The sequence below is a fragment of the Ornithodoros turicata genome, chromosome 1 (assembly GCF_037126465.1).
Source record: "Ornithodoros turicata isolate Travis chromosome 1, ASM3712646v1, whole genome shotgun sequence".
NCBI classification, from domain to species: Eukaryota; Metazoa; Arthropoda; class Arachnida; order Ixodida; family Argasidae; genus Ornithodoros; species Ornithodoros turicata.
The window spans coordinates 31318878-31344812 of NC_088201.1; the positions used below are offsets into that span (position 1 = coordinate 31318878).

The 25935-nt window shown below is 41.1% G+C and overlaps 2 protein-coding genes across 5 annotated transcripts; one reads left to right on the forward strand and one right to left on the reverse strand.

Annotated features, from left to right (window-relative positions):
* The first annotated feature begins 3985 nt into the window (after positions 1-3985).
* Positions 3986-18580, forward strand: LOC135377871 (protein arginine N-methyltransferase 7-like). 3 transcript variants are annotated; one of them, XM_064610591.1, is made up of 14 exons: positions 3986-4184; positions 6100-6136; positions 6991-7140; positions 9860-9968; positions 10053-10165; positions 10254-10486; positions 10701-10884; positions 11530-11651; positions 12716-12842; positions 14491-14574; positions 14635-14763; positions 14866-15102; positions 18054-18211; positions 18279-18580. In XM_064610591.1, exons 1-14 carry the CDS (start codon positions 4084-4086, stop codon positions 18526-18528), a joined length of 2034 nt encoding a protein of 677 aa, XP_064466661.1. In that variant the 5' UTR covers positions 3986-4083; the 3' UTR covers positions 18529-18580. The 3 variants fall into 3 exon arrangements, with proteins under 3 accessions (XP_064466661.1, XP_064466660.1, XP_064466662.1); XM_064610590.1 differs by having other exon boundaries at positions 3987-4184; positions 14635-14766; XM_064610592.1 differs by lacking the exon at positions 6100-6136 and having other exon boundaries at positions 3987-4184; positions 14635-14766.
* Positions 18581-20499: 1919 nt separating this feature from the next.
* LOC135397991 (diphosphomevalonate decarboxylase-like) lies at positions 20500-25686 on the reverse strand. 2 transcript variants are annotated; one of them, XM_064629454.1, is made up of 13 exons: positions 25416-25686; positions 24905-24975; positions 24565-24632; positions 24455-24501; positions 23790-23936; positions 23499-23553; positions 23283-23427; positions 23092-23172; positions 22686-22856; positions 21540-21662; positions 21312-21476; positions 21170-21235; positions 20500-20726 (listed from the first exon to the last, which is right to left on the reverse strand). In XM_064629454.1, exons 1-13 carry the CDS (start codon positions 25492-25494, stop codon positions 20655-20657), a joined length of 1290 nt encoding a protein of 429 aa, XP_064485524.1. In that variant the 5' UTR covers positions 25495-25686; the 3' UTR covers positions 20500-20654. The 2 variants fall into 2 exon arrangements, with proteins under 2 accessions (XP_064485524.1, XP_064485530.1); XM_064629460.1 differs by lacking the exon at positions 23092-23172 and having other exon boundaries at positions 25416-25684.
* Between the last annotated feature and the right edge of the window lie 249 nt (positions 25687-25935).

The window sequence follows — 25935 nt, forward strand, 5'->3', positions numbered from 1 at the left end:
CGAGCACTGGATGCAGGTTGCTTGATCGCCCTTCCGACGTTCAATCGAGCACACTTGCATTTTACCCGGCGGCAAATACAGTTTGGGTGCATAATATGCTTGAAAGAACACGTTACACTACACAGGTAGTGTTGTCATCAATATATGTGCGAACACTCGAGCGCTTTTTTGCATGCATTGCTAGCATGGTACACGGTGTTCTCTGCGGAAGCAAGTGCCACATTCATTTCTTTGAATTACCTTCGCGCACAAGTTCGGTATTACGTCATAATGAGACCACGATTGTCACCTTTTTTCATGTATTGGTACTGTTTTGTGCCTTGGTTTGATTTGTGACAAAGAATCCTACGTAACGGTGGTGTGGCGCGACTTGAATAACGCCTTTGTGTCTGAGCTGTATCGTCAGCTTGTTACGATAGTAATAATTTGTAGCGTGTCGTGCTATTTGTAGCAGTTTTTAAGGCAAAAGTGGTCTCTCAATACAGGTTTCGTCATGAGGGCTACCCAGTGAATTATCTGTGCAGTGTGATACGGCTGGGTGTACAGGTAAGTATCACGTTCCTCATCCACTGGTTTCTACTTTACAGGAAGGAACAACCTCAGTGCACGCACTGTGGTTGGCCTCTCTCAGTTTTGCATATTTTCTTACATGTTCACATATCAGAAACACACCTTACACTTTAGGCTCCTTCACCCAGCAATATAATAATTAGAGATTATAATTCTTTTTAGAAGAGTTCCCCATATTCTTTTTAGAATAGTTTTCAATCTTTTTAATTATTAGAAGATACAGGGATTGTAAACCATGTTTTAAACTGATGTTTTAACATTTGGCCAATGCATTTATTGAACAACATATTCATTTTTAACTGGTTGCACCCAAACCAATGTTCTGATGTATTATTTCTTTTGTTGTCGATGCACCATAAAAATTGGAATAATCATCATCAATGCAGGTTACTTCACAGCTGCCTCAACATACTCAAGAAATGGGTGCAGAACCTGCGTAATGCCCACAAACTTTGACTACCACAGCACCTCCAGAAAGTAAAGGCATATGTGTCACATGGGATTTTTAAAGGCATTCACAGTATATAATACCTTGTATGAACTGTTGTTGATCTAAGCAGGCTCTACAGTACACTCTCAGAAATTAAAACTTGTCAAGGAACTGTGATAATTGTTCCAGTTAATAGGCATGCACATGTACGCTATAAGAAGAAAATTATTTATTGAGAATGCACTACTGTTGATCACACTCATGCAGCTGTAGGTTTACCTTCGGCCTCTTGGAGCTCTCTGTAGTTGCCTTAGCTGCAGGAGGAGTGTCATCCAGCATGTCAACTACTTGCAGAAATATTGACGTATTTAAAATTATGACACAGTTTGAAGGGTTTCAATTCAGGAAATTTGCAGTGGCAGGGCCTGCCAGAGTGAAACCTACTGAATATTTTATGGTGTCGAAGTGGCAGTTCCTCCAGGATAGGAATATCTTAGATGGGAGCAAAAAGCTTGAAATTAACAAAGTGTTGTTTGCATTAAGCAATTTGTAATACACTGAACACATAGGCAGCAAAACAAAAATTTAAAATTCAGCATGTATGAAAATTGGGTGCAACAAATTTGCATAGTGTACGTGTACATTGTCATTCCTGAGATATATATTGTCATTGCAGGGAGGTCACAAAACAATAAATGTATTGTTTTGTCACTTCCCTGCACATTCATTGTATCTTGAAATGCGTATATGCCAGAATAAATGTTGAGCTTGAAAAATGTATATTCTCTTCATTCATAGAGCATAACATCACTTATCTTCTTTACAAAAGCATATCGTGTTACATCTTTGTCACGCAGAATGCACAACCAAGAAAGCCATCTTCCATTAAACATCACGTTTCAGACATGATTCAGTTGGTATCATTTCATAGACAGGGTACACCAGGGCTCGAGTTTCAAGCTCCAAATCGTCATGTTGCAGTTTGAAAACCGTACATGTGTAGTGCAAGAGAGCCCTCGCACATTAAAATGTAAGATGGGAGTCACCGTTACTGAAAAGTAACTCCTATGAGAGAGACTGACGCTGCAGAAAAGTGTGCAAACTGCGGAAAGTGTCATACAAGATCTTCAGAAATTGTGCCTGGTTTCACGGCAGTGCTACCACACTCCCTTTTAGATGACGATGATAATGATTGGAGTTTCAGATGTGCAGCTGCATTTTTTGCAACGTGCTCCTCCTCCTTCTCTGGCTACTCATGTTGTTTACATCTACTGTTGATCACATTCATTTATCACATATTATATTCTTATATATTATTGTTATATTATCACATATTCGATCACATTAAATTTAAAATTTAGCATATATGAGAAAATATCAGGATGGAAGTTGCTATTCATTGCTCATTCCAACCTAAAATTGAGTGCTACAAATTTAGAGAGCGTACCTGATCATTGTCATTCCTAAAATATATATTGCCATTGTAGCAAGGTCACAAAACAATAAATGTAGCCTTTTGGGACCTCTCTGCACGTTCATTGTATCCTGAAACGCATAAGTGCAAGAAATAAATCTTGAACTTGAATAAACTTTATGTTGTATAAACTTGACATAAAATGTTGAATAATATAATGAATGATATAAAATGTTGAATAATATAATGAATGATATAAAATGTTGAATAATATAATGAATGATATAAAATGTTGAATAAACTTGAACTCGTATATTCTCTTTACTCATCATCAGTGATCTTCATTACAAAAGCATATCGTGTTAGACTTTTTTGTTTGCGTTTCACAGACTTGAGTACACGAGGGCCAAAATAACAAAATCACAACTGTTTCAAGCTCCAAATAGTCCTGTTGCAATTTGAAGACCACGGAGCTGCATTTTTTGGAACATGCTCCACATAACAAGCATGACAAAGTCAGCACTGGATAGCAGGACCCCGTCACCAAGCAGCTTTTCTCACGCTGCAGTTGTATTCAACAAAAGCACGTGAGTGCTGGAGAAGGACATTCAGTTTGGCACAATCGCGCCTGCAAATAATCAGAACAAATGAAGGAAGAAGCAAACAAACATAGAAGGGCTGTACTTCAAAAAGAGGTAAGTCCTGTGTCTCAAGCAGGTGTTACCACTTTCTAAGTAACTTAATTGATTAAGCTTACATCACTTAACTGTCCTAACGAGTGTGATCTAATTGCGTGAAGTAATTATTTGGGCTGCTTCGGTGTGTCCATATTTGCGAGGCAAAGCACCGCTGTCGTTTACTAAAATACTCTTTCTAAGGCGATGCTTGATATAAATCATACTAAACGCATACACGGCTAAAACAACGGCTGTGATTCTACAGAACGATCTCTTTCTGCCATATGCGAGTATATCTTTTCCCGGACCGTTCTTTATGGAACAATTTTTGTCCAGAACGCAGTACGGGATATTATATACATGGTTGTTGTTAACCTCAAGTCGTTTCTTATTGAAATATTGGCTGGGAAACGTGTTGTAGTACAATCCCCAGCGCTGCACTGCAGTGACGGTCTAGTTTCGGAATGAAAAACATAACGTAATTAAGAATCGAACGGCAGGACACCTGTGAAACACTGTTAGGATACATCAGTATACTGGCACCTTACAAAATTGTGTGATGACAAACAACGACCAATGCTTGCAGCGCAATAAATACTCACAATCTCTGTTGCCTCCCATTGTTTTCTATGGGCACACACAGCACTTTAGGGCCCACCAACATGGCGGCCCGAAGGCACGCCTCTCCCCCACGAGCCCCTCTCCCATGCGCGATCCAGCCTTTATACATAGAGATCAGTGGTGCTACACCTACACCTACACCACGACCATCAACATTTAGCCTAGGCAACGCTTCTGGAATAAAACGAAAAGAGATACAATGCGATTTAAAATATGCTGCAACGAGTCTAAGCATTTACTCAAGGCTAAAGGACAAGTTCACCTGCTCAATTGGCTTTGCTGCGGTGCTGCTGGTGCTGCTGCTGGGGTCGCACGCGTCGCACGTGCGTGCGGGAAGTTCGCGTAGATTTATTGTTGTTTATTGTGGAGTGATGAATATGAGCGTTTTAGAGCCTCATTTCAGCCCTGTAACAGGAAGGATGGAATGGGAGCTACGTCCCGATGAGTACGACCATCACCAAGAAATAGCAAGGCACGTGCATTTAAACGGAGTTTCGGCGCCGTTCTACCGTTGGTTTGTGCCAAGGAGTTTAGAAATTTTACCGCAGTAAAAGCCATCTAACGAATATTGTGCCACCCATAGTTGTTTGGTCTTGTCAATTTGTCACCGAACGGGCTCGAAGCGCAAATTCAACACATAGCACACTCCTAGCTAATCATAATTTCGAGTTCTCACTCCTGATTAGTTGAAAACGGGAGGAGTACGCCCTTTTGGGATACTATCATTCATGTTAATGAACGAAAAAGAAGTACGCCCCGCTCTCTTTTCAAATCAAGACGTAACAGTAGCATGTGCTGTGATTCTGTGTCGAGTGTGTTTTGTACTGAAGCTCTGCTTTTAGAGTGTAAGACAACTAGAGGGAGGAAGCAGACACATGTCCCTGTGTAAACTTTTAATGGCCAGAACGCACCCACTACCTCCACCAGGTCGCTATAAATTTGTTGCGCAGCCAACAGATATGTCAGAAATTGACAACAGCCCGCATTCTCATTTCTTATGGCAGGTCGCTTTTAGGAGTCTGCCCTGCATCAAAAGGGTTTAGGTGCTCAGTACTTTACTCTACTCAAAATTCTGATTAGCTGACTCTGGGTTAATCACCTTTTGTGAAAAAATGTGGTTTCTTGTAACGAAGTGGAATGGTATAATATGACAACAAATGTGCGTAGCCAGAGGGGGCTTTGGGGGGGTTCAAACCCCTCCCTCCCAGTTGTATCTTTGGTGTGCATTTGGGAGAGGGAAGATGAGAATGGTTTCCTCTTCCTCCACCATATAATGCTCCTTCAGAATCCTGTCCAAAATATTTTCTGGCTGCATTACTGCATGTAAGGCAGTGACAGTCAGGGCCTCAAAGCTCTCTTCACCTTTCTGGATACCATAGGACTTCGATCCATATTGTGAAGGGGCTCATTATTTCATTCCCCGCATCACCACCAGCAATGGGGTAAAGTATTGCCCCTGGCGATAAATCTCCCCACCCCTCATCTCGAAATAACATTGTTGTTTGAGCAGTGATGGATCCAGGGGGGAGAAGCGATTGCCCCCACTCCCCAAAACACTAGGTTACACATTAGTTTTCTCCATCTCCTCTCCCCAATTACACACTTCGACAAAGAACTCCCCCCCCCCCAAAAAAAAAGAGAAATGGAGGGTCTGGATCCGCCACTGGTGAAGAGTACTAATAATGAAAAATTCCCTCTCTACATCCCCTCCTCCTTTTCTTTATTGCTTTACAAGTTTCCTCTCGATTAGCTCTTACATTCAACTGGCACTGGTACTATATATCCGACGGTACGGTACTTTCATACCAAACATGGTGTTTTAACTGAAAGTGCAGTTTTGATGTACCAATGTTACCAGGTGACAAAACTGGAATGAATTGAGATTAACCTGGACTGTATCCCAAAAATAGCCAGATGCTAGATATGAAATACACACACTCAAAATTAGCTCAAAACTTCCAATTCTTACTGCTCATTTGTTTCAATTTTGTGGACTCACTAAAACAGTCACATAACCAAGTTGAAAACTTTGGTGCAGCTCTAATTCAATCAAAACTTCCAATTCTTACTGCTCATTTGTTTCAATTTTGTGGACTCACTAAAACAGTCACATAACCAAGTTGAAAACTTTGGTGCAGCTCTAATTCAATCTAGCCTCATGATTACACTATTTGTAGGATGATCTGGTAACCCTGCTACAAACTGAATGGCATTACATACCACCGCTTCTTTACTGAGACATTTTGATATGTAAAGTGCATATGTGTGAAAGGGAGAACGAGAAAGGATTGTCAGGAGTGGTGGGGAGGATCTACACATAATTCATATGGCTTTTTATAAAAATATTCTGAAAAGATGAAACTTCAACAATTCTGTTGCCTTTTCAGGAGTGCATTTGCCGATATGCTCCATGACACTGAAAGGGTAACACACTTTTTTATGTTGTTCACCCATGCTTTTTTTGTGTGTATATGTGTAGACGGAGAGAGAAAAAAAATCTTGTGTCTTAAGGATTTTTCCTTAGTGATATTTCAAATTTTTAATGTTTATAAATTGAATCATTGTGTCATTAACCTATTTCCTGTGTTCAAAATGTTGTAAATTAAAATATGCTAGGTTTGTTGCCATATTTATGTGAAACACTAACTTGGAACTGAAAATTATCCGCTGTAGTTGTTCTGAGGTTGCCAAGTGTCCTAAAAGTGTTGTATCATATAAAGAATTATCTTTTTTATCTCTTTTAAGCTTCTTACAGCAATAGGACTATTTCTTACCCTGGAGAAAGAACAGATAATATGTCCTGTAATATACTTAAACCAATTGTGTTTTCTGGTTTTATGTTTTTGAAAATTGGGGGAATCTGGTATTATTCAGGAGCAGTATTCAGTGAAAAATAAAAAAAAAACTGTGTATCTCACATGTCACACGAACACAAGATGTGGAGTAGCTCTGAGGAATGCGAAGTGCTTAGCGTTCTCCAGTACTTGTATTGGTAACTGAATTTGCGCTTTAGCAAGTTCGTTTTTAGTTTTTTTTAGGGTTTTACACCAAGTGATGATGATGCAGATCAGGCAGTAAAAACAGGTCTTACATGGTATAACCAAAAAAAAACAAGGCCCTAAATATACTGTATGGTAAAATTAGATATATTTGTGTTGGCAACAAATTGGGGTCAGAAGCCTTCACGCTAGATAGATGTGTGCAAGACAGTGTATAGATATATGCAGTGCATCCATGGCCAGTACAATGTGCTTGTGCTTGTCTCACTCTATCCCCAGAATCGTAAGTACCACTTGGCATTACGAGAGGCAATCGACCAGATTCGGAAGCAGGGGAAGAAAGTGAAAGTTCTGGATATTGGTACTGGCTCTGGTCTCTTAGCAATGATGGCAGCAGAGTATGGTGCTGATAGTGTTCATGCATGTGAGGTATGTATTACTATGGCTGCTCACTCTCATTAATTATGGATGCATGTGTATGTTTCTCACATAGAGGCGGAGACAAAGAGCTGAGGCATATCTGCTGATTTATTACAAAATTTGTCCCTTTAGACTCAGAAGCTTCCTCGTTGTGGGGCATTTACTTCTGATGCCAATTGTTTCTTAACACAATTTAAAATCTTAACAACCTGCCTGATGGTTGATGCAATGCAATTACACAACAGAAGAGTACCTTCAAATAGTAGGTACCACAATAGAAAGTACCTTCCGATGAATATAATTGGAATATTGTCTGTGGGAGTGTCTCTCTTTAGCGTTTTCAATGTTGTATTTGCTGTCGTGCTTTAGATGACAGATACACAAATCTCGCTTCCCAGCATAACATCATCACTTCTTAAGTTGTATCCCAAAAATCCTGTCCTCCGGACCGGAAAAAAAATGTCCTCCGGACCCTTGGGGTTTTTTGAAATAAAAAATAAAAAAAATAATAAAATCCCTTGGGACCAGATATGGAATCTCACTTGCATGACATTCCACACATTTTTCTTCGTACGTATGCAGAATGGGCTGTCCAAGTTACATTTCGGAAGTTGTATCACTCTGGTGAAGTTCCTGCTGACTGGAAGTTGGCTAAAGTTGTCCGTGTACAAACGACAGTGTGCTCTAAATGATATTCAGAAGTACCATTCAATATCACTGCTCAATGGCAACCACTGCAACATAGTCACACATAGTTTCTACGAAAGGGCTGAACAAATGCAACCTACTACTCACTTGTTAGGTTTTGCATTATTAAACACATGCGTATTAAGAATAAAACTTCACTTGAACAATGACAAAGTATATAGGTACCAGGACAACGTATATATATAGGTATATAGGACAAGGATATAGGTATATAGGTTCGTTGTCTTCAGTAATAAGGCGTCCTCACCAAACCAGTCAGCTCTGGTGTACCCCAAAGATCTGTCTTTGGTAATGTGGCCAGACGTGCTCATCAAGCTGCCTCGGTGGGAGCATGGTCTTGGTATAATGATCAAGCATCATGGCGCTAACCATAATGACAGACAAACAGAATATGTCCTGGTCAAAGTATTTGATGTGTGCACTAGGTAGTACATCAAAATACAAAAAATAATATGAATAAAGATAATAATATGAATAACAATAAATAAATGAGTTGAATATCAAGCGAAAATAAATAAAAAAATGGCATTGGGTATAGGCAAAATAAAGAGAGTTTGACTTGTTGACTGATGAGTGATAACACTCTCTACCTCCCTCACCACAGATGTCCCACCTTGAGATCAGAGGAATATGGACACATTAGTCTTGGGGACCTATTTTCATACTAACAAATGACCTTCCACAACAGATTACCTCTAAAGTTTAAGTGTATGCTGATGACTATGTACTTTACAGATAAGTCACATCCACTACTGACCGAAAACGAATTAGAATTGGATATTGAAAGCGTCTCTGAATAGGTCACAGATGGCAGATGACATGAAATCGTGAAAACACTTTTTCTGAGGGTCACATGCAAAGAGACTGTTTCTATTCTTCTATGCATTAGGTAGCATAGCAATTAAAAACAAAATATGAGTACTTGAACAAAATACTTGACACACAACTGTTGTGGCCGTTCCATATTAATGGGATATCCCAGCAATATTCCATATTGCCGAGATACCCTCTAAGGCCTATGGTTGACTATACTCTGCACCAGGCTAGAGGCTTTCTGATGATAGCCTCATCCTTCTCTAAATTAATGGCTTACACAACTTCCATTATAGCCTTTTATGAATATTCGTTCTTGTGCACGGTTTGCTTCTGCAGCTTGTGTCCACTCGTATATGTGGATGAGGCTCCTTGGTCCCTGTGTTTCATGCTTTATTTGTGTTAACTATACTTTGGGTCAAGTCAATTCCTACAGATCAACTCTGCCAATAAATCTAAAGACTTCTGTGATTGGCTTAGGCAGGCGCATGAGGCCTCAGAGTGGCAGCATAGTTCGCCTGCATGCTTCAAACTGTTGTTATACACTTATCATGACGACATACTTGTCCTTGGAGCACACTTGCATTGTTTAAAGCAAACATGTAAAATATTTACATTAACGAGACATGTGAATCGGCTTCCCTGCCTGCCTGGTGTCCACCATCTTCTGGTTTGCCCTACTCTTCAACCACTCGCAATGTGCGAACTACATTCCCATGTTGGCTCTAACGTGTCCAGAAATTTTATTTAAAGCGAGCTATAAAAGAGAAACGAGTGCTACTTTTCAGCTACTTGACTAAGAAACAGGTGCTACTGGTGAAGCAGTACCTGTTTTTTACTCAAGTAGCAGAGAAGCAACACTTGCTTTTCTTTTATCGCTCGCTTTAAATATAATTTCTGGACACGTTAGAGCAAACACCCTGTATATATTCTCAAAGTATGCTCTGTGACTGCATATCTTGAATTTTCTCAGAGTATAGTTTCCACTTCTGCAAATGGCATCTTGTGATGCCAGTAGCATTTTGTAAATAAACAAGAGAACTACCTTCCTCTCATGATAAAGAAGTTACTGTGTATGAAAAGATGTTTGTTTATAATGTTGTGCTGTGTTTCAGAACTTGTTTGTTTCAGGTTCCTTCTGTACCAGCTATGCATCAGGTAGCTTGCATTTCTGTTATCAACCTGTATTCTTTCTTTTCATTACAAGGCATTCTTACCAGTTGCTGAGAAAGCAGAACATGTCATAGCAGACAATAAGCTTTCCAATAAAATTCAGCTCATTCGGAAACGATCAACAGAAGTTCAAGTTGGCAAAGGTAACATTTAGTTCTATAGGAAAGTATAAAAGTTGCATTAATTGACTATGCAAAGGCATTACCTATGCATCATTCTGATTATAGGCAAAGATATGGAGGAGAAAGCAAATCTATTGGTGACAGAAGTTTTTGACACAGAGCTCATTGGTGAAGGGGCCATCGAAACTTTCACCCATGCTCTTCAGGAATTACTAGAGGTATTTCTCACATGATGTTATCTAGTTTCTAAAAATTCCATCTTGAAGACATGTGCAATGCTTTTACGTTTTCTTCTTTTTCATGCAGCCAGACTCCATTGTAGTTCCCCAACAAGCCACAGTCTATGCTCAAGTTGTGCACTCCCCATTCTTGTACAGTTTCCACACCCTTCTGCCGCTAGAGGTAACGCCCCAGTCATTTATTACAGTTCCCGAGAGCATTCGGAAGTGTGCTGGTGCACCTGCTGTGCATGACCTCCAACTTAGTCAGCTACAGCCTTCAGAATTTATTCCACTTTCACAGCCTGTGCCCGTCTTCCGGTGAGCCTCATCTTCCTCCATACGCACCATACCTTCAGCGTTTAATGAAAGCATTCTGCATGCATAAGTATTATGAAAAGCGTCACTGCATTTACACACTTCAACTTTTTTTTTTTTTTTTTTTTTTTTTATGGTGCGAGTGGGGCTTTCCTGGAAAAGGACACATCAGTTACATTTCTCTTGGGTTACATCCTTTTCACATCCTCTTTCACAGATTTGACTTTAATGACGTTCGCACATTGGCTAAAAAGGACCAACAAGTTGATGCCATTGTGGCTCGAGAAACTGGGAAGTGCCATGTTGTACTCATGTGGTGGGAGTTGGCCATGGATCAAGGAAAAAAGATCATACTCAGCTGTGCTCCTTACTGGGCTCACCCTGAAGGACAAACGGCTCCTGTATGATTAGTTCAGTTATATGTTTTCACCAAACTCATTTAATGAAGACTTTTTGTGACAGTTTGTGTGTGAGTTTTGTTCATTCATAGCACTGTGCTTAAAGCAACCATCCAGATCCAAACCAAGGCTTAAAAAAATGCTGTCACATGTTCTTGTATGATGCTCAGAGTCACCATGCAATGTATTTCAATTAAATTTGCAGCAAATTAGTTATAACTGAATTTTATATTCAATGCTTTCATTACCGTGACAAGTCTGTAACATCCGGTTTCTGACCTGCCAAGCAATGAAGCCACCGATTCGAGACAAAACTTTCAGGCTGCATTTTAACATATCTCAAAACAGTCCTCGCCTTTATTTGGGTCGCACACCCAGGTGCGGTAGCTCATGCTTACATCATAGTGAAAATGAAACTGGATGTGAACATCCTGTTCATCCTTCTTGTTTATCTCAAAAACTATGAAGCACTGCTGGGTGAAATTTTGCATTTGACATCTGCATATAACTTACTGTCGAATACAACTCTAATCTCAAAGTCTGTCGACACCTCCCTTTAAACATTCTGCAAGATGCATCTTCATGCATTTTTCATGAAGGAAATCTCAGTATGCAAAGGCTGATATTCTGTTTTTTGTCCTTGATCAGTGGCGTGATCACTGGATGCAGGGAGTGTACTACGTTTCTCATGCCCTGGAAGTGGAAAGAGGAGAGACGTTCTATTTGAATTCCTGCAGGGATGAATACAGCATGTGGTTTGCAGTAGACAGGTAATTTGAACAGGTCCATTTGAAAGGACCACAAAACTTCAGTGCAATAAAATGACAAAAAATTGGGTACAAGGGGGACTTTGAGGGAAAGTTTTGAGACGCAAGAAAAGGAAGGGATATAAATTTGAGCAAAATGTGTTACCTGGTAGGGCCATTTCACATATGGACACCAGCAAAAGATAGTCTATGCCACCTATTGTGACTTCCAATAGCAGAAAGCACCAGCGCCCTCTTTTGATCAGATAGCCACGAAAGGTCTCGACAGTTGTACTAAGTGTACAGGTGCAGAAATGGGCACAGTTTGAAAGACCGGTTTGCTTTTGAAATGTTCTCTGAGCAAAGTGATGGGAGAAGTTAATTACCAGGACCAAGTAGACAAGTCAATACTGCCCTAAAGCGCCTGAAATGTCAGTGAAACGTCTTGCCTGCGATCTTGCAAGTGAGACAGACTGCCTGTGAAGTTGTGAAGAGCAAGGGGAAAGAAACAATGGCAGTACTGCTACAGACAATGATTCTTGAGGATGAGACAACATATTAGGTGCAAGATAAAGTAAAGGATTAAGCATCCGAATAGAAGAAGGATCCACAATATAGAAAGAATTGCTAGGAAGCAAGCGAGCTGGTGATACACGTACAAAGGCTTTGTGGGTGGGTGGGTCCGTTTTTTATTAACTCCGTAGGCGGGGGGGGGGGTCTTCACAAAGGGGAAGCCCCAAGGCTTCACATTTTGGACTCCCAAACCCTTTATTTTTGATTTGGCTACAGAGTCGGTGCAGCTCCTGACTCTTCATGCTTTTGCCAGCATTAGTACTTAATGAGCACGTTCACTTGCAGGACTCAAGCAAACAAGTTTAAATTTGAAGTCTGTTATAAAATATTAAATCAAGTATTAAAAAAGTTATGTAAGGTACAGGATTTTAAGTGAAATATATCCTTGACTTTGGACGATGTTTTGTGCACATGGTATGATATGTATAAATAAACTCCAAGGTACCATTTGCTTGTCTTTGTGAACCCTAGCTTCATCTTAATCATATGTAACCCTTGCTGAATTCCATTTTCAGGAAAACAACAGAGAATGTAGAGCGTCCAATCTGTCTTTGTGGACTGCACATGATAATGAGTCGAACACGAATAGCCATGTTGAATGACGTTACGAGGCAACAAAAATATATCTGCACACTCCAAAAGGTTAGAGGGTTTCTTCCATATGTGCTATTAGAAGTGCAAAGTGTCCAGAAATAAACTTTAGTTGCTTCAAAACCTCTTGCATTGTTTATGCTCATACTCCCCCATGTAACTTGCAATTATCAAACTTGCTATAAGGCTATGTTTTCTGCTTTATATGTGAGTGGTAATTAGGACAAGTCTTAATTTCTCAACAACTGTTTCTATGGCCAAGAACCATTTTTGGGAAAACACCAGTCGTGGTGTCATGTGTGTAGATTCATCAAACTCCTTCATGCAACGCATAGACAAACTCTGCACAAACATCTGGGCTTTGTAGCTTTGTTAATAATTTCACCTGCACATTTACGAAAGTATGAAACGAAGGAATGGTGGAAACATGACTGACATTACGTCGTCAACATGGTAGTTTCTGAAGCCTGCACCAGGTGGATTCGTTAACTTGTATTTGCCCACGCATATCTGCACTACAGTGGTAGAGTGAAATCAGGTAAAAGAGTAAATTAGTGGCTACACAACTTGGGAGGGGCTTTAGCAAACGGCAATAGCAAAGCAGCGCAATTCTGCCACATTTTGAAACTGTTACAGTAGAACCCCTTTGTAGTGAACTCTCTGGGACCATGATGAAATTTTACTAGATCAGGAGTTTTATTATATCAGGTGTGCCATTGAATGTATGGGATTCTATCGGGACCGCAGTTCTCGTTTACTATAAGCAGAGTTTTACTACAAGAGGAGTTACTATAAAGAGGTTCTACTGTAACACATTGTGAACAAATGCAACTCTGACTGTCAGTTTGTGAGGAGTGTTACTCATAGAAACAGCTGTTGCTCAGAGATATGACACTTTCATGACAACTATCTGCTTCATGACTGTAGGGTTCTTCGTTTTCAGGTTTTATTGTTATGAAATTTGGGGGTAAAAATCTGATTATTTTTTCAAAAGCAAATTTGGGGAAGAATCGGGCGTTTTCTGTTACGCGCTTTAGGTTATCGGGAGTTTCCCGGTGAAACTAAAAAAAGGCGGTTGCACTTCAGAAACAAACTTTTTTTTTTAATTGTATCTCGATTGCAACGCACTGACCTTGACAGAGTACAAAAGATAAGACTCTACACATTTACGAGTGTTTCACCCTTACTTGTTTACATACATGATCGCTTGCATGTGAAGCAAATCATCATTCATTTGAGACCTCTCCGGCAGCTGAGTAAACGTTCTTTCGCTGTCACAGCTGCCGCAAAGCAAGCACAACAAATTTTTGCACAACACGGGCTGAAGCCGGAAAGGGATCCACAGCATCATTCCAAAATGCACAGGTGTTCTTTGGGTGATTCATCCCTTTTGTGCCCTACTGTGGCAGTATCTGGAGTTGAAAGACCTCGCGGAATGCTGGGAGAAATCGAGTTACGCCTGAATTTGAGAAAGTTGATTTGGGGTGCAAATACTATTGTGAAAAATTTAGTTTAACCCAAAAACGAAAAGCCCTATTTATGAGGTAATGAGGCTACTCACGATTCTATCTTCCTCCCAAATTTGGCACCTGCAAGGTGAGGTGAGAATGCCAGAAACAGATGTAAAACTTATTTCTGGGCATGTCGTACAATGGGCATAATATAGAGACTGCACTGTGTTTTATGAATCTGTTTTCAGGTGGTTGCACCTAGCTCAGTCTGTCTCTGTTTAGGAAGTGGAAGCCAGCTGCCATTAATAGCTGCGAAGCTGGGTGCCAAAATGGTATTCTCCTGTTCTTTGTCTTGGTCATGCAGTTAATTGTGCAGATCTTTTTTTGTGCAGGTGTATGCAGTTGAAACTGATAAGATACTGCAAGGAACTTTGAAAGAATATATTGCAGAGAACCATATTAATAACATCACTGTTCTCGATGACATCCCATTCCATCTGCCTGACAGTGGCACCAATAAAGTGGTATTAACTACAATATATTAGCACATTCTCTCATGAACAACAACATCATCACATCAGTCCAAGCAAAACACTGTGCCTGAATATACGTATATGTTGCAGGTGGATATTTTCATGGCAGAACCTTACTTCAGCACAAGCCTACTTCCATGGCACAACCTCCAGTTCTGGTTCCTGAGGCCCAGCGTATCCCATCTCTTTGCAGATGGAGTTGTTACTATACCCTGCAAAGCTGTGATTCGAGCTATGGCAGTGGAGTTCAGTGACCTGTGGAAAATTCGTGCTCCTGTGGTTCAAACAGAAGGCTTTGACCTCACTTCGTTTGATAAACTGGTAGAGGTATGTAGCAGCAGAAATGTGCATTAAAGTGCAGTTACGTTACCTCAATTAGGCTGGGTTTTAAAGGCTGCATAAGTTTGCATAATTCTTTAGCTGAATGTTGATCAGATCATTGAATGCCTTTGTGATAATCCCGAAAGTAAAAGTAACATGAGTCCAATGTTAACTAGGTACCAGTTGCCATTGACATCCTACACACCGTTTTCCAGCCAGCCTCACACCCAGCACTTTTGCAGCCAGCACAAGCCAGAGAGGAGGAAAGCGATACCATGGAGGAAGCACACCGCCCGTGTGCTTTCCTTCGCTCTGGCTTGTACGCTGAACTGTTTTCAACGTGTTGCCCCAGCGAGACGGCACTGAGCTTTCAAAATGGCGGCATCCATGAGAAAACAGTATATAGGTTGCTCTAAAGCTGTTATTAATAAAGTGGGGGGGGGGGGGGGGGGGGGGCGTTATTTCAGGAGCTGTAGGATAGGGTAAAATCATGAACATGGGTATATACAGGGTGCCCAAGCTAAGTGTGAACATATTTTTTAAATATAATATATATCACTTTTTCCGAGATGAAATCAATTGCAATATAGCATATGCTGAAGGGCACTCCCTAGGAGGGCATTAGCAAAGTCCAAAGGCAATGTCTTAATTAACTTTCAATAATTAACTTTTCAATTATAAAAGCTACAAAGTTGTCCCAGTGAGAACATCTGTTCCATTTGGTCACCTGGTATCATAGCCGTTTCCAGGACAAAAATCCGTTCGGTAGATCGTCCGCAAAAAATTTGTCAAGGAACACCGTATTTTTCTTTATTTTGTTCATTGCGCATCTTCGGAGACGTGTCTTTCCTTCATCCTCAATATGAGAGGGGGAAAGAGCACACTATCGCCTCTTGCGTCCTGGAAAAAGATTAAAAGAAAACAGAAAATGCAACACAAAATAAGGGCAGCTTCGATAGAGTCACCCGATACATTTGTTTTTGTTTTGTTTCGGCAAGTTAAAGCTCATCTTCGACGCATGAGGAGGCACTGTGCTCCTTCACCCTCACACATTGGGGATGAAGGAAATACGCGTCTCCGAAGATGCGCAATGAACAAAATAAAGAAAAAACGGTGTTCCTTCACGAATTTTTTGCAGACGATCTACCGAACGGATTTTTGTTCTGAAAACGGCTACGATATCAGGTGACCGAAAGGAACAGATGTTCTCATTGGGACAGCTTCGTAGCTTTTATAATTAAAAAGTTAATTATTGAAAGTTAATGTAGACATTGTCTTAGGAGTTTGCTAATGCCCTCCTAAGGAGTGCCCTTCAGCATATGCTATATTGCAATTGATTTCATCTAGGGAAAAAGTGATATATATATATATATTTAACAAATATGTTCACACTTAGCTTGGACACCCTGTATATTGATTGAGTGGATAAGCAAAATTTCGGGCACAAGATAAGTAAAGAGCGCATCCCGCATTTCAGATAGACATGAGATGCCGAGTGGCTGTGCTGAAGGTTCAGTGCTTAGCGTTCTCCAGTGCCTCTATTGGTCGCTACTTTGCACTTTGGCAAGTTCAGATTCGGGTTTTACCCGAATGATGCAAATTCATGACGATGATGCAACTCGGGGATAAAAATTGGTTTGACCAGATTGAAGACTAAAACACAAGGCTCTATTTATAAATAGTCAGAGGCATTAACCCTTTGAAGGGTACGGGAGCACTGGTGCGTCGCAAGCGACCGTGCCGCTACAGGTATGTTTGGCTGCTTGAGGCTTCTCCGGGGAACTGTGGCACCATCCGTGGGCTATTTTTACAAGTATACTGGTAATATCGCTGCAGGGTGATCATTGCCCGCACTGCACATGGCGGTGCAGTCAAGCTGAACGTGGAGGACGTGTTCGCCTGCGCGAACAGGCAACGCGGCATGCTCAGCGATGGAAGGACACTGAATTCATATGTGTTGAGTGCAGTTGTAATTTTTGCTAACCCTTCAAAGGGTTAATCTGAACAGAAAACATGTAGCTAATGATAAAATGTATATCTGAATTCCATACATAGAAAAATTTAGTGAAAGTGGAACAACATTCATTCAGAATTTCTTGATCTGGCAGAGCCAGGATTTGTAAGAAAGATCACTTCCCCCCCCCCCCCCACCCTTTTTTTTTCTTTTTTTTTTTTTTTCAGTGTGTGAGCAGAGTTCTACACCTGTTGTCACTTGTGCACATCCAGTGTATTATGAAGTAAAAATATACGTAGAACATGAAGCATTACGAACATGCTCATACGTAGAGTTTCTCATTTTTGGCGATTATATTTGCTTACGTATTACAAGTTAGGGTGAAGATAGGTGACAAAGTGAAAGTATCCTGCTATCTCATGTTATAAGCCAATTCAAACCTGTATCATTGTAATTTGACTTTGCACTCATTTTTGCCGTGTTTTGGGAGGTCTCAAGACTTATAATCTGCAAAAACGGGAAACCCTACTTAGACACTATCACTGCCACCTTTAAAACATTGTGAGCAATATTTGACTCGGTGCATAATATACCTCTCCCTGTTTGTAAACATATGACGTCATAGTGTTCGACAGCGCCACCAATTTGGTAGAGTTGAACTACGCTAGGGGCAAACAAGGTCGCGCCCGAAAGCCACGGTCTTGAGGGGGTTACGATGGTCTCTGAAAGGGATGCGACCTTCGGTCCTAGTTTTCTTTCAATAGGAGGCAGCAAACAAGTGCTCGTTTGTGGAACCCAGCCCTCCCCTTCCGATATGTTTCGGTTTCAGTCTCTCTACCAATGTCATGATGACGTTTCTAGAGACGTTGACGTTTGAGGTAGAGATCTATTAATGCCATAACTCACCATTACAGCAGATCCACAGGGGAAAAGACTTTTTTTTTTTTTTTTCACATCTTTAACTTTCCCAATATTGTACTTTATAATGCATTTTTCCCCTCAGGTATCTCAAAATATTAGTGACGATGTAGTGGAGCCACAGCCCTTGTGGGAATACCCATGTACTGCTCTGACAGATCCTTTTGTTTTGGCTGCTTTTGACCTGTCCTCAAACCTACCATCAACTGCATGTCACAGTGTTAAAACTGTAGGCTTCCAAAGGTAGGAGTACTGAACGGGAAACCTCTCTCGTCCTTGTTAAAAAGATATTTCGCTCTCTTTGTTCCAGTAATGGCACATGCAATGGTGTAGCAGTCTGGATGGATTTTGAGCTGGACTCCAATACTGTGGTCACTACAGGCCCCACAGAACAAGTACAGCCAGGTCGCAAAGTACAGTGGGATCACTGTTCTCGTCAAGGGGCATATTTCTTCAAAAGTGGTGGCCATCTCATTGACATGACTCATACAAACCTCACAGCCAGCATAGAGTTGAATGCTTCAAGTGGGACGATACAATTTACGTTTGTGATAGATTGACTTTAATTTACTGTAATAATTGTAATATAAGTAAAAGAACACATTTTGTGCATTTTTTTGGAATGTCTTCTAAATTTTGAAACAAGTGGCTTGGCTTGGTGACTTCATGGTACGAGGACATGGTACGAGACTTTGGGTACAGAGTACGCCGACGTGGGACAGAACACCAGCTGTGTTTTTTCCTAGCAGACTTTTCATTGGCCATGTGGCCTACTTGTCCCTCAGCGGAGTGCCACACGCTCTTCCTCCAAAAAATTCCATTATACCCTACTCACACGATAAGGAAAAATCCTGTATTACTATTTAAATCTGTACAATTGATAGATATTATTTTTCTTATATACAGGATGTTTATTTTTATTCAATACAGAATTTTATTGAAAAACTAGCAGAGCAAAATAAATGCCGTTTTTGCAGTTGAGTTCTACGGCCAGGCTGACATCCCCTCGAAGGAAGTATGCAACTACAAGATGACTAATTACCTAAAATTCATTAATTAACTATTTAGTCAGGGGATTTCGGGAGATCAGAATGAGAGACCATCCTAGTTGAAAGCCATTCCAAGTTTTAAAAATCCTGAAACACGCACCTGCGTTAAGATATCCATCCCTGAATTTTGATATGCAAATGAGCCTAAACTGAAAAAGCGCGCGCGAGAAGAGCATCACCTTCGCTGATGGAGGCTTATCTGGGCGGGAAAGCGGTTTATCTGGCCCACAGGTCTGCACCTTCTGCAATCACCTCCATCACTCCAAATCACGTGGCCTTCTGACGTGAAATGAAGGCTGTACTCCCTGCGTTCCAGGTCGCTGCAGTTTCGGCTCATTTATATATCCAAATTCAGGAGTGGATATCTTCACGCACGTGCGTGTTTCAGGATTTTTTAAACTTGGAATGGCTTTCAACTAGGATGGTCTCTCATTCTGATCTCCCGCTTTTGCCTGAAATCCCCTAATTAAAGAGTTAATAATTTTTAGGTAATTAGTCATCTTGTAGTTGCATACTTTCTTCGAGGGGATGTCAGCCTGTCCGTAGAACTCAAATGCAAAAACGGCATCTATTTTGCTCTGCTAGTTTTTTAATAAAAATTCTCAACGAATAAAAATAAACACCCTGTATGTAACAACCCTAGCTATTTTTTACTGTGTTACAGGCACGCATGTACAGTGAACCCTCGTTAGCATGACCCCCATTAATCTGACACACTCGCTTTGAGTTTTTCTTGGGAACTGTTTTGAAACCACGCAAATCCACCTCGTTAGTATGACATTTCGCTTATCCGACACTGACCGAGATTTGTGTCACGAGTAGGGTCAAACACATGTATCATCCTCTCGTTATTATGACCCTTGACCCTCAGACTAGCCCCAAGCAGAGGCTAACACATACCTCAGGCACAGGGCGACACGAGTTAAAGTATGACGACAAGGTGTGAGATGACTCCTGATGTTGTTGACCTCGGGATTATGCATAGAGCTTTTCGAACTGCCAAAGCGCTGAAGTGCTTAAAAAGGCAGCGACTACAGGACCAGGTCACACAGTGCTTTTCAAGAGCGGCATATTGGGTCTGCCCAGAGGTCACCTGATAACTCTGCGGATGGGGTGTCTGATGGTGAGCTGAGTGGGTCCCCACAAGTCATTGCAAAGGAGACAACTGTTATTCTTCGGGCAATAGAAGAATAGTTATAATGACGGTGCTATTGTCCATTTAGAAAAGTTGATTACTGATAATTGCTCCAAGTAAACATTGGTAATGGACCTTTTTGAGAAAATAAACTATCATAACTTCGTGCCTTTGTTCTACATAGCGATCTGTCCGGAGGGTGCGTTTCTCGTTTGTATGACATTTCGCTTTACGACCAAAATATTAGTCGTATTAATGAGAGTTCACTGTACGTGGATGAAATAATCTCCCAATATTGTGAAACCACTTCTAGAAAAATTACTAAAGCGTCGCAGATACACCACCGATAATGTATAAAATTTTATTCAGCCAAAGCAAATTGCACAAAAAGTGAATGTTCAGCAGTATGCATCATGCCTTCCTCAACATTTCTGCCCAATGCAAGTCCTGTAACAAGGCTTCTCAGTAGTGTTAAGGTACTAGTAGACATGCATGCAGTAACTTATTTAGGCATCCCTCTAATGTCAAGTAAATGCTGCCTGAAGTCTGACACAGTTTGTGGACCATCACCAATCTGAAAGAAGAAGCAAAGGGATTTCCACCTCAAAGTTCTGTCATAAAATATGGAATGCCTTTCTAAAAGAGATCTCGGGTGATGCCAGCACAAATACGTAGGGCTACGATATTGTCTGATTTACAGAACTGACCCGCAGAGCTCAGGAAAAGTGAAGTCACAGGAATTTGATATGTTCTATCTATGGCAGGTTTCTGAGTAATGTAGTGCATAGCCAATTTTGCATATTGTGGGTAGAGAACAGCATCAAATGTTTCACATAATGAGCCGGGCTACATCTAGCTGTAAGCTAAGGGAAAACACATTTATTGTGCCAATATGAAGTAGTACAAAACAGAGTAAACTTGAAATTATACTTGAAACATGTTTTGCTAGTGGTACATGTCTGACATACCCCTTTTCTTAGGAGCTGATACAGATACCTAAGATGTTCCCTTGCTTACCTTTGTAACAAATGCATATTTCAGAACATCCACTTGCGGTACTATCTTGAGATGGTCTTGTAACTTCTAAAGACATTATTTAACAGAAGCAGAGAGTTGGTCTAAAGCAATTTTTTAAATGGTATACAGTACTGGATCTTACATGGGGAAGTGGCTTGGTGGGTCCTGGTGCTCCTCTCCAAAGGCTGCCCTTGATCCCCTCTAAAGTGGACGGAAAAGAACGCCGCACTACAGACAAAACTTCCGGAAGATACTCTTCCAGAGTGAATAGGAATGCATTGGGTCCTGCATCAAATGAGTATGCCACCTGAAGGAAAAATATGAGACTTGTGAGAACTGACTAACTGATAAGTCCAACACAAAAGCTTACTCTGTTGGCCTTGTAGAAATCATTGTAACGATGAACCAAGCTCACAATGTCCCAAGAAATGCGGTTCATGTATCTGATGGGAGGGTAAGTGTCAAGACATATGGCGTGTAGCTGATTGCTTTCCTGAAAAGAGTAACATTATGTGGCCCTCTAAGTGAGAGTGGAGCTAAAAGCCTGCAAAGCGTCAAGCCAACACGCTCCAAGTTAGTGCAGAGGATGGTGGAAGAAGATGGTGGAACTCGAGATGCACAATATGTGAGCTTATAGCCATGCATTTTCAAAAGGAACTTATAGTGAAGTGCATTCATTAATTAGTTTCACTAAAGCTAAAACAAAGAAGGTCTTGTGCTGCTCCTGCCACTCTGCATACCACCTCCCTTGGCAAACAGCAGGCAATAAAGTTTTCAGGTCCGAAACAAGCCACCACTATAACAAACTTATTAATAGTATATAAATAAATAAAGTTAATGTCATTTTAAACATACAAGCGCTCTGAACAGTTATTTGTAGGGAAAGATGACATAGGTGGCACAACTGGTTCACGTTCGTAAGAGACTAAAAAAGTAAGTTTTCCTTTTTTTTATATTTTCATGGTACATTTTAGGGTGCACCAGCTTGGGTGTGTTGTGCAAGCAAAACTTCACGTCATCTCACAACGGCTAAGTCTTAAGTGGACCGAAGCACATATCCAATGATCCATATCTTGATCTAGAGTCGCTTTATGACCCTAGTCTTGTACAAGTTTGATGTTTTTCCCATACAATTTTTGCATGATTGCATTCCTAATATTTGCCTACACTTCACACACCTATGACTACTTGTGGGGAGTTTTTTGCCTGCTTTCAGAGCAAGAGCTCAGGTTTCCACTAGGTCAGTACACTCGGGTGACACTAAGACCCCCAAAGACTAGGGGTTCTAGCAATGCTTTAAACCTGTTAGATGCCAAAAGCAGTCTGTGTAAGTTGCTAAACTACTGCTCCAAATCCACCACAAAAAACTATACATTGAAGCCGGATTAAAAGCGCTAAAAACCAGACGAGCCATCCGTGTGTGTTGTCCTTGTCTGTTTTTTAGCGCTTTTAATCCGGCATGCAGTACCAACAGGCCCAATTCCACATTTTGAGTATACATTGAAGATGTGAATACCTGCATAGTTACGTCAGCAAACTTGTTGAAATCTTTGTTCAGGATGGCTTCTGTCATATCTTTGATACGTTGAGGCACTACTGTGGAGGCTCTGTATTTTAAAAGAGTGCTGGTCTGCACACTACTTCCCATTCCTGATGTACTTCCAGTGTCTTTCTTTTGGTCATTTGCCTTTAGAGGACAGAAAATGCAGGAACACTGGTATCACACAAACTTTCTGCTTCAACTCGGACACTGTGATAACTTGGAATCGGAGACACTGCAGCACATCAGCCACTATAGAGAGCAACAGGTGCTGCCATCATTGCACAATATTATCACTGTGAAAATATACCACTACTACTTGAAATCGTACTAGACATCAAGCACAGACATGGCTGAAGCTAGAGTGCTTTACATGACATACTACTACATGGGCAGCAGTTCCCCTTGAAATACCAGCCTTCACAGTATGCATCCCTTGAAGTACTTCGAAATGAGAATCACACTGTCAAAGCAAAAGCATGCATTACGCAATGGAAGACTCATCAGGTGCAGGAACACGTGGAAGACAGCCACCATTTCTATGCATGCATATTCCCAACAGATTCTTCTTACCACCAGGATGAGTACTCTCAATTCTGGCCAGTGATCCACTGGAGCTACTTGCTGTGCAACCGAATCATGTCCGTCTTCTCTTTCCCCTTTCACCCAGCGCACAAAACCTCCATACATGCTGCGGCAGGCACTGCCGGATCCCCGTCTGTGGAAAGAGCAACATCAGATGTCGTACATATGTACTCTTCCCAAGTGTCAAGTACGAAAAGCAAGCACCTTGCAATCCCCGAGAGGTCTCCTTCCACTTGGAAAAGAGTACCCAGGCAGTGCACTGAAAGCAAAACTAGAGATAAACAAAGCTGTGCAATCCTTCTGCTATGTCCTTTAAATACTACGGAGGATGATAGCTATTTTATGGTGGGTGATTGACCATGGGTGTTCTGGAAAAATTTTGCAGTATAATATGACTGACCCACTTTGACTAAAAAAAAAGCAAGTTGTTCTGTATTCTACACAATATCAGAGGCATTTATATATTTGCTAACTATACAGTCAGACAGTCCATACCCAGGCAGGCATAACCTGCCGCCGATGATGCCATTCCAGCTGCCGTAGGAAAGTTGTTGACAGACGATATGTGCACATGCCAGTCAGTGTAATCTGGCTCGAGGTCAGCTTTCCGTTGTTCCCTGGCTTCTTTGCTACGACGTCTAACTAAAATAAGGATGCACACTCAAACAATAGAATGTCATTATGTTAAATATACATTGGGTGTGACTTTTTGGGGTTAAACCCGTTTACCCCCCTCCCGATTATCCCCTCCCGAATCTGGTAAAGACATTTAACCCGAAAAAGTGCCCCTCAACCAGGTACATTGGGGGAAAAAAAAAAATTATGTTAGAAAGACTGGTCTGTAGATAGTAGATAAAATACCATGAAAATTCATCCACAATACTTCTTAGAGGACAAATTCCTATAGAACGCTATAGGAACAATCCGTGGTAATTGGGACCAACTCATGATTTGACTCACTGCAGCAAGAAGACGAGGACAAGTGTTAGAACGAAGGGAACAGGGCTGCTGCAGAAGTTCAGTTCACGTCATTCTAACACTAGTCTTTGTCTTCCTGCTTCAGTGCGTCAAATCATGCTATAGAAAACAAGGTATAATACACAACATTCAACATGTGATTATTATTCGTTCACACCCCATGGAGACAATGATATACTTGCTTTCATTCAAGCAGTTCTGAATCCTAGGAAACTTTACGGACTCTTCCCTAGCAGAGAGGAAACAGAAAACACATTAACAATGTGACCATGTGACTGACATTTCTGTTTACCTCCCATTCAACCATATTCTGTCTTCAGTAAAGTGCTTCCCAACAGCAATTGTAGTTTGTGCACACAACTGCAAAGAACAACATTAGTGATCAGTACTAAGGAAAACGACATGCCTCAGACAAGGAAATAAAAGGCATGCCAAGACAAGATGACCGTTTTTTCTCATTGGTAGGCAAATGACAAATAACTACCAATTGACATCCTTGGTGAAAGCGTGTAAAGTTTCATGAACTATATCCTTAGATGAGTACCTTGTCTGGTGTGCAAAATACTTGATGACATTCTCTATTCAATGAATATCACTACAAGACAGGCATGAATAGGACAAAACATGCTTACATCATCCGTACTCAGAGTCAAACTCAATGAATCATTTAGAGGCAGAATCAGATCTTCGTTGGCTTTCCCCCCTGCAAAACAAGGTTTAGTAGGAGACCTTTTAGACACCACAAAGATGAACCAATATCATTAGTAATTGATGGGGGGGGGGGGGATATGTCCGCAAATAATTTCAGTATATGCATACACTGAAGTTCAAATCAGTCGTGATGAAGGAACGTTATGCGAAGTCACGATGTGCAGGACACGTTCAGATTGCTCGGTCATCTATGCATGCTGTTCTTACTACTTCAAATAAATATCCGGGTGGACTTGTACATAGCATTTTCCTTGAGTATCCGGGTGGCTGAGTGCCTGCCACTTGGCACTATAGTACTGCTGTTCCAAAGCATGGAAAGTAGTCAGTGCGACGGCAAAACAATACTGATACCGGGAAGGTCACGTCGGTGTGTGTTACACCTTTGTTTACCGGTGAATAGCTCTGCTACTGAATATTCAACAAAATACTCACAGTACTTGACAACCGCGATGTTCACAGGCGCCCTTGTTGTTGTCATATACAGCTCATTGCTGAGTTTCGATATTTCCATTACAAACGAATGGGCTAACACAAAACAAACGAAATTCGAGCAGCGAGTACTACTTCGCGTTTAAACGCTTCAACCTCCGAGCGCAATACTTTCCTCCTGATTTTCCATTTTCCTCCTTCCTGCTACCCCGTGCGACCGGTACCGGTACCAAAAGCAAAAGCTCTCGATCCCGATGTGGCTTTGGCTGTAGGCTGTAGCAGCGACTGTAAAGGCGACTGTATGGCCATAACAAACGGCCGTGACTCTGGCGATGGTCATAGCCATAGTCACCGCGGTCACCGCCATCTACATTCTACAATAAACTACGGCTACTATTTTTAATTTTATATTGGTCCGTATGGCCACGGCGGGCTTCCGGCTTCCCCGTGGAAGACGCGCGTGTCCCGCCCTGACATAAAAGGGAAAGGACACGTCTACTACTACTACTCCTACGGATACTCA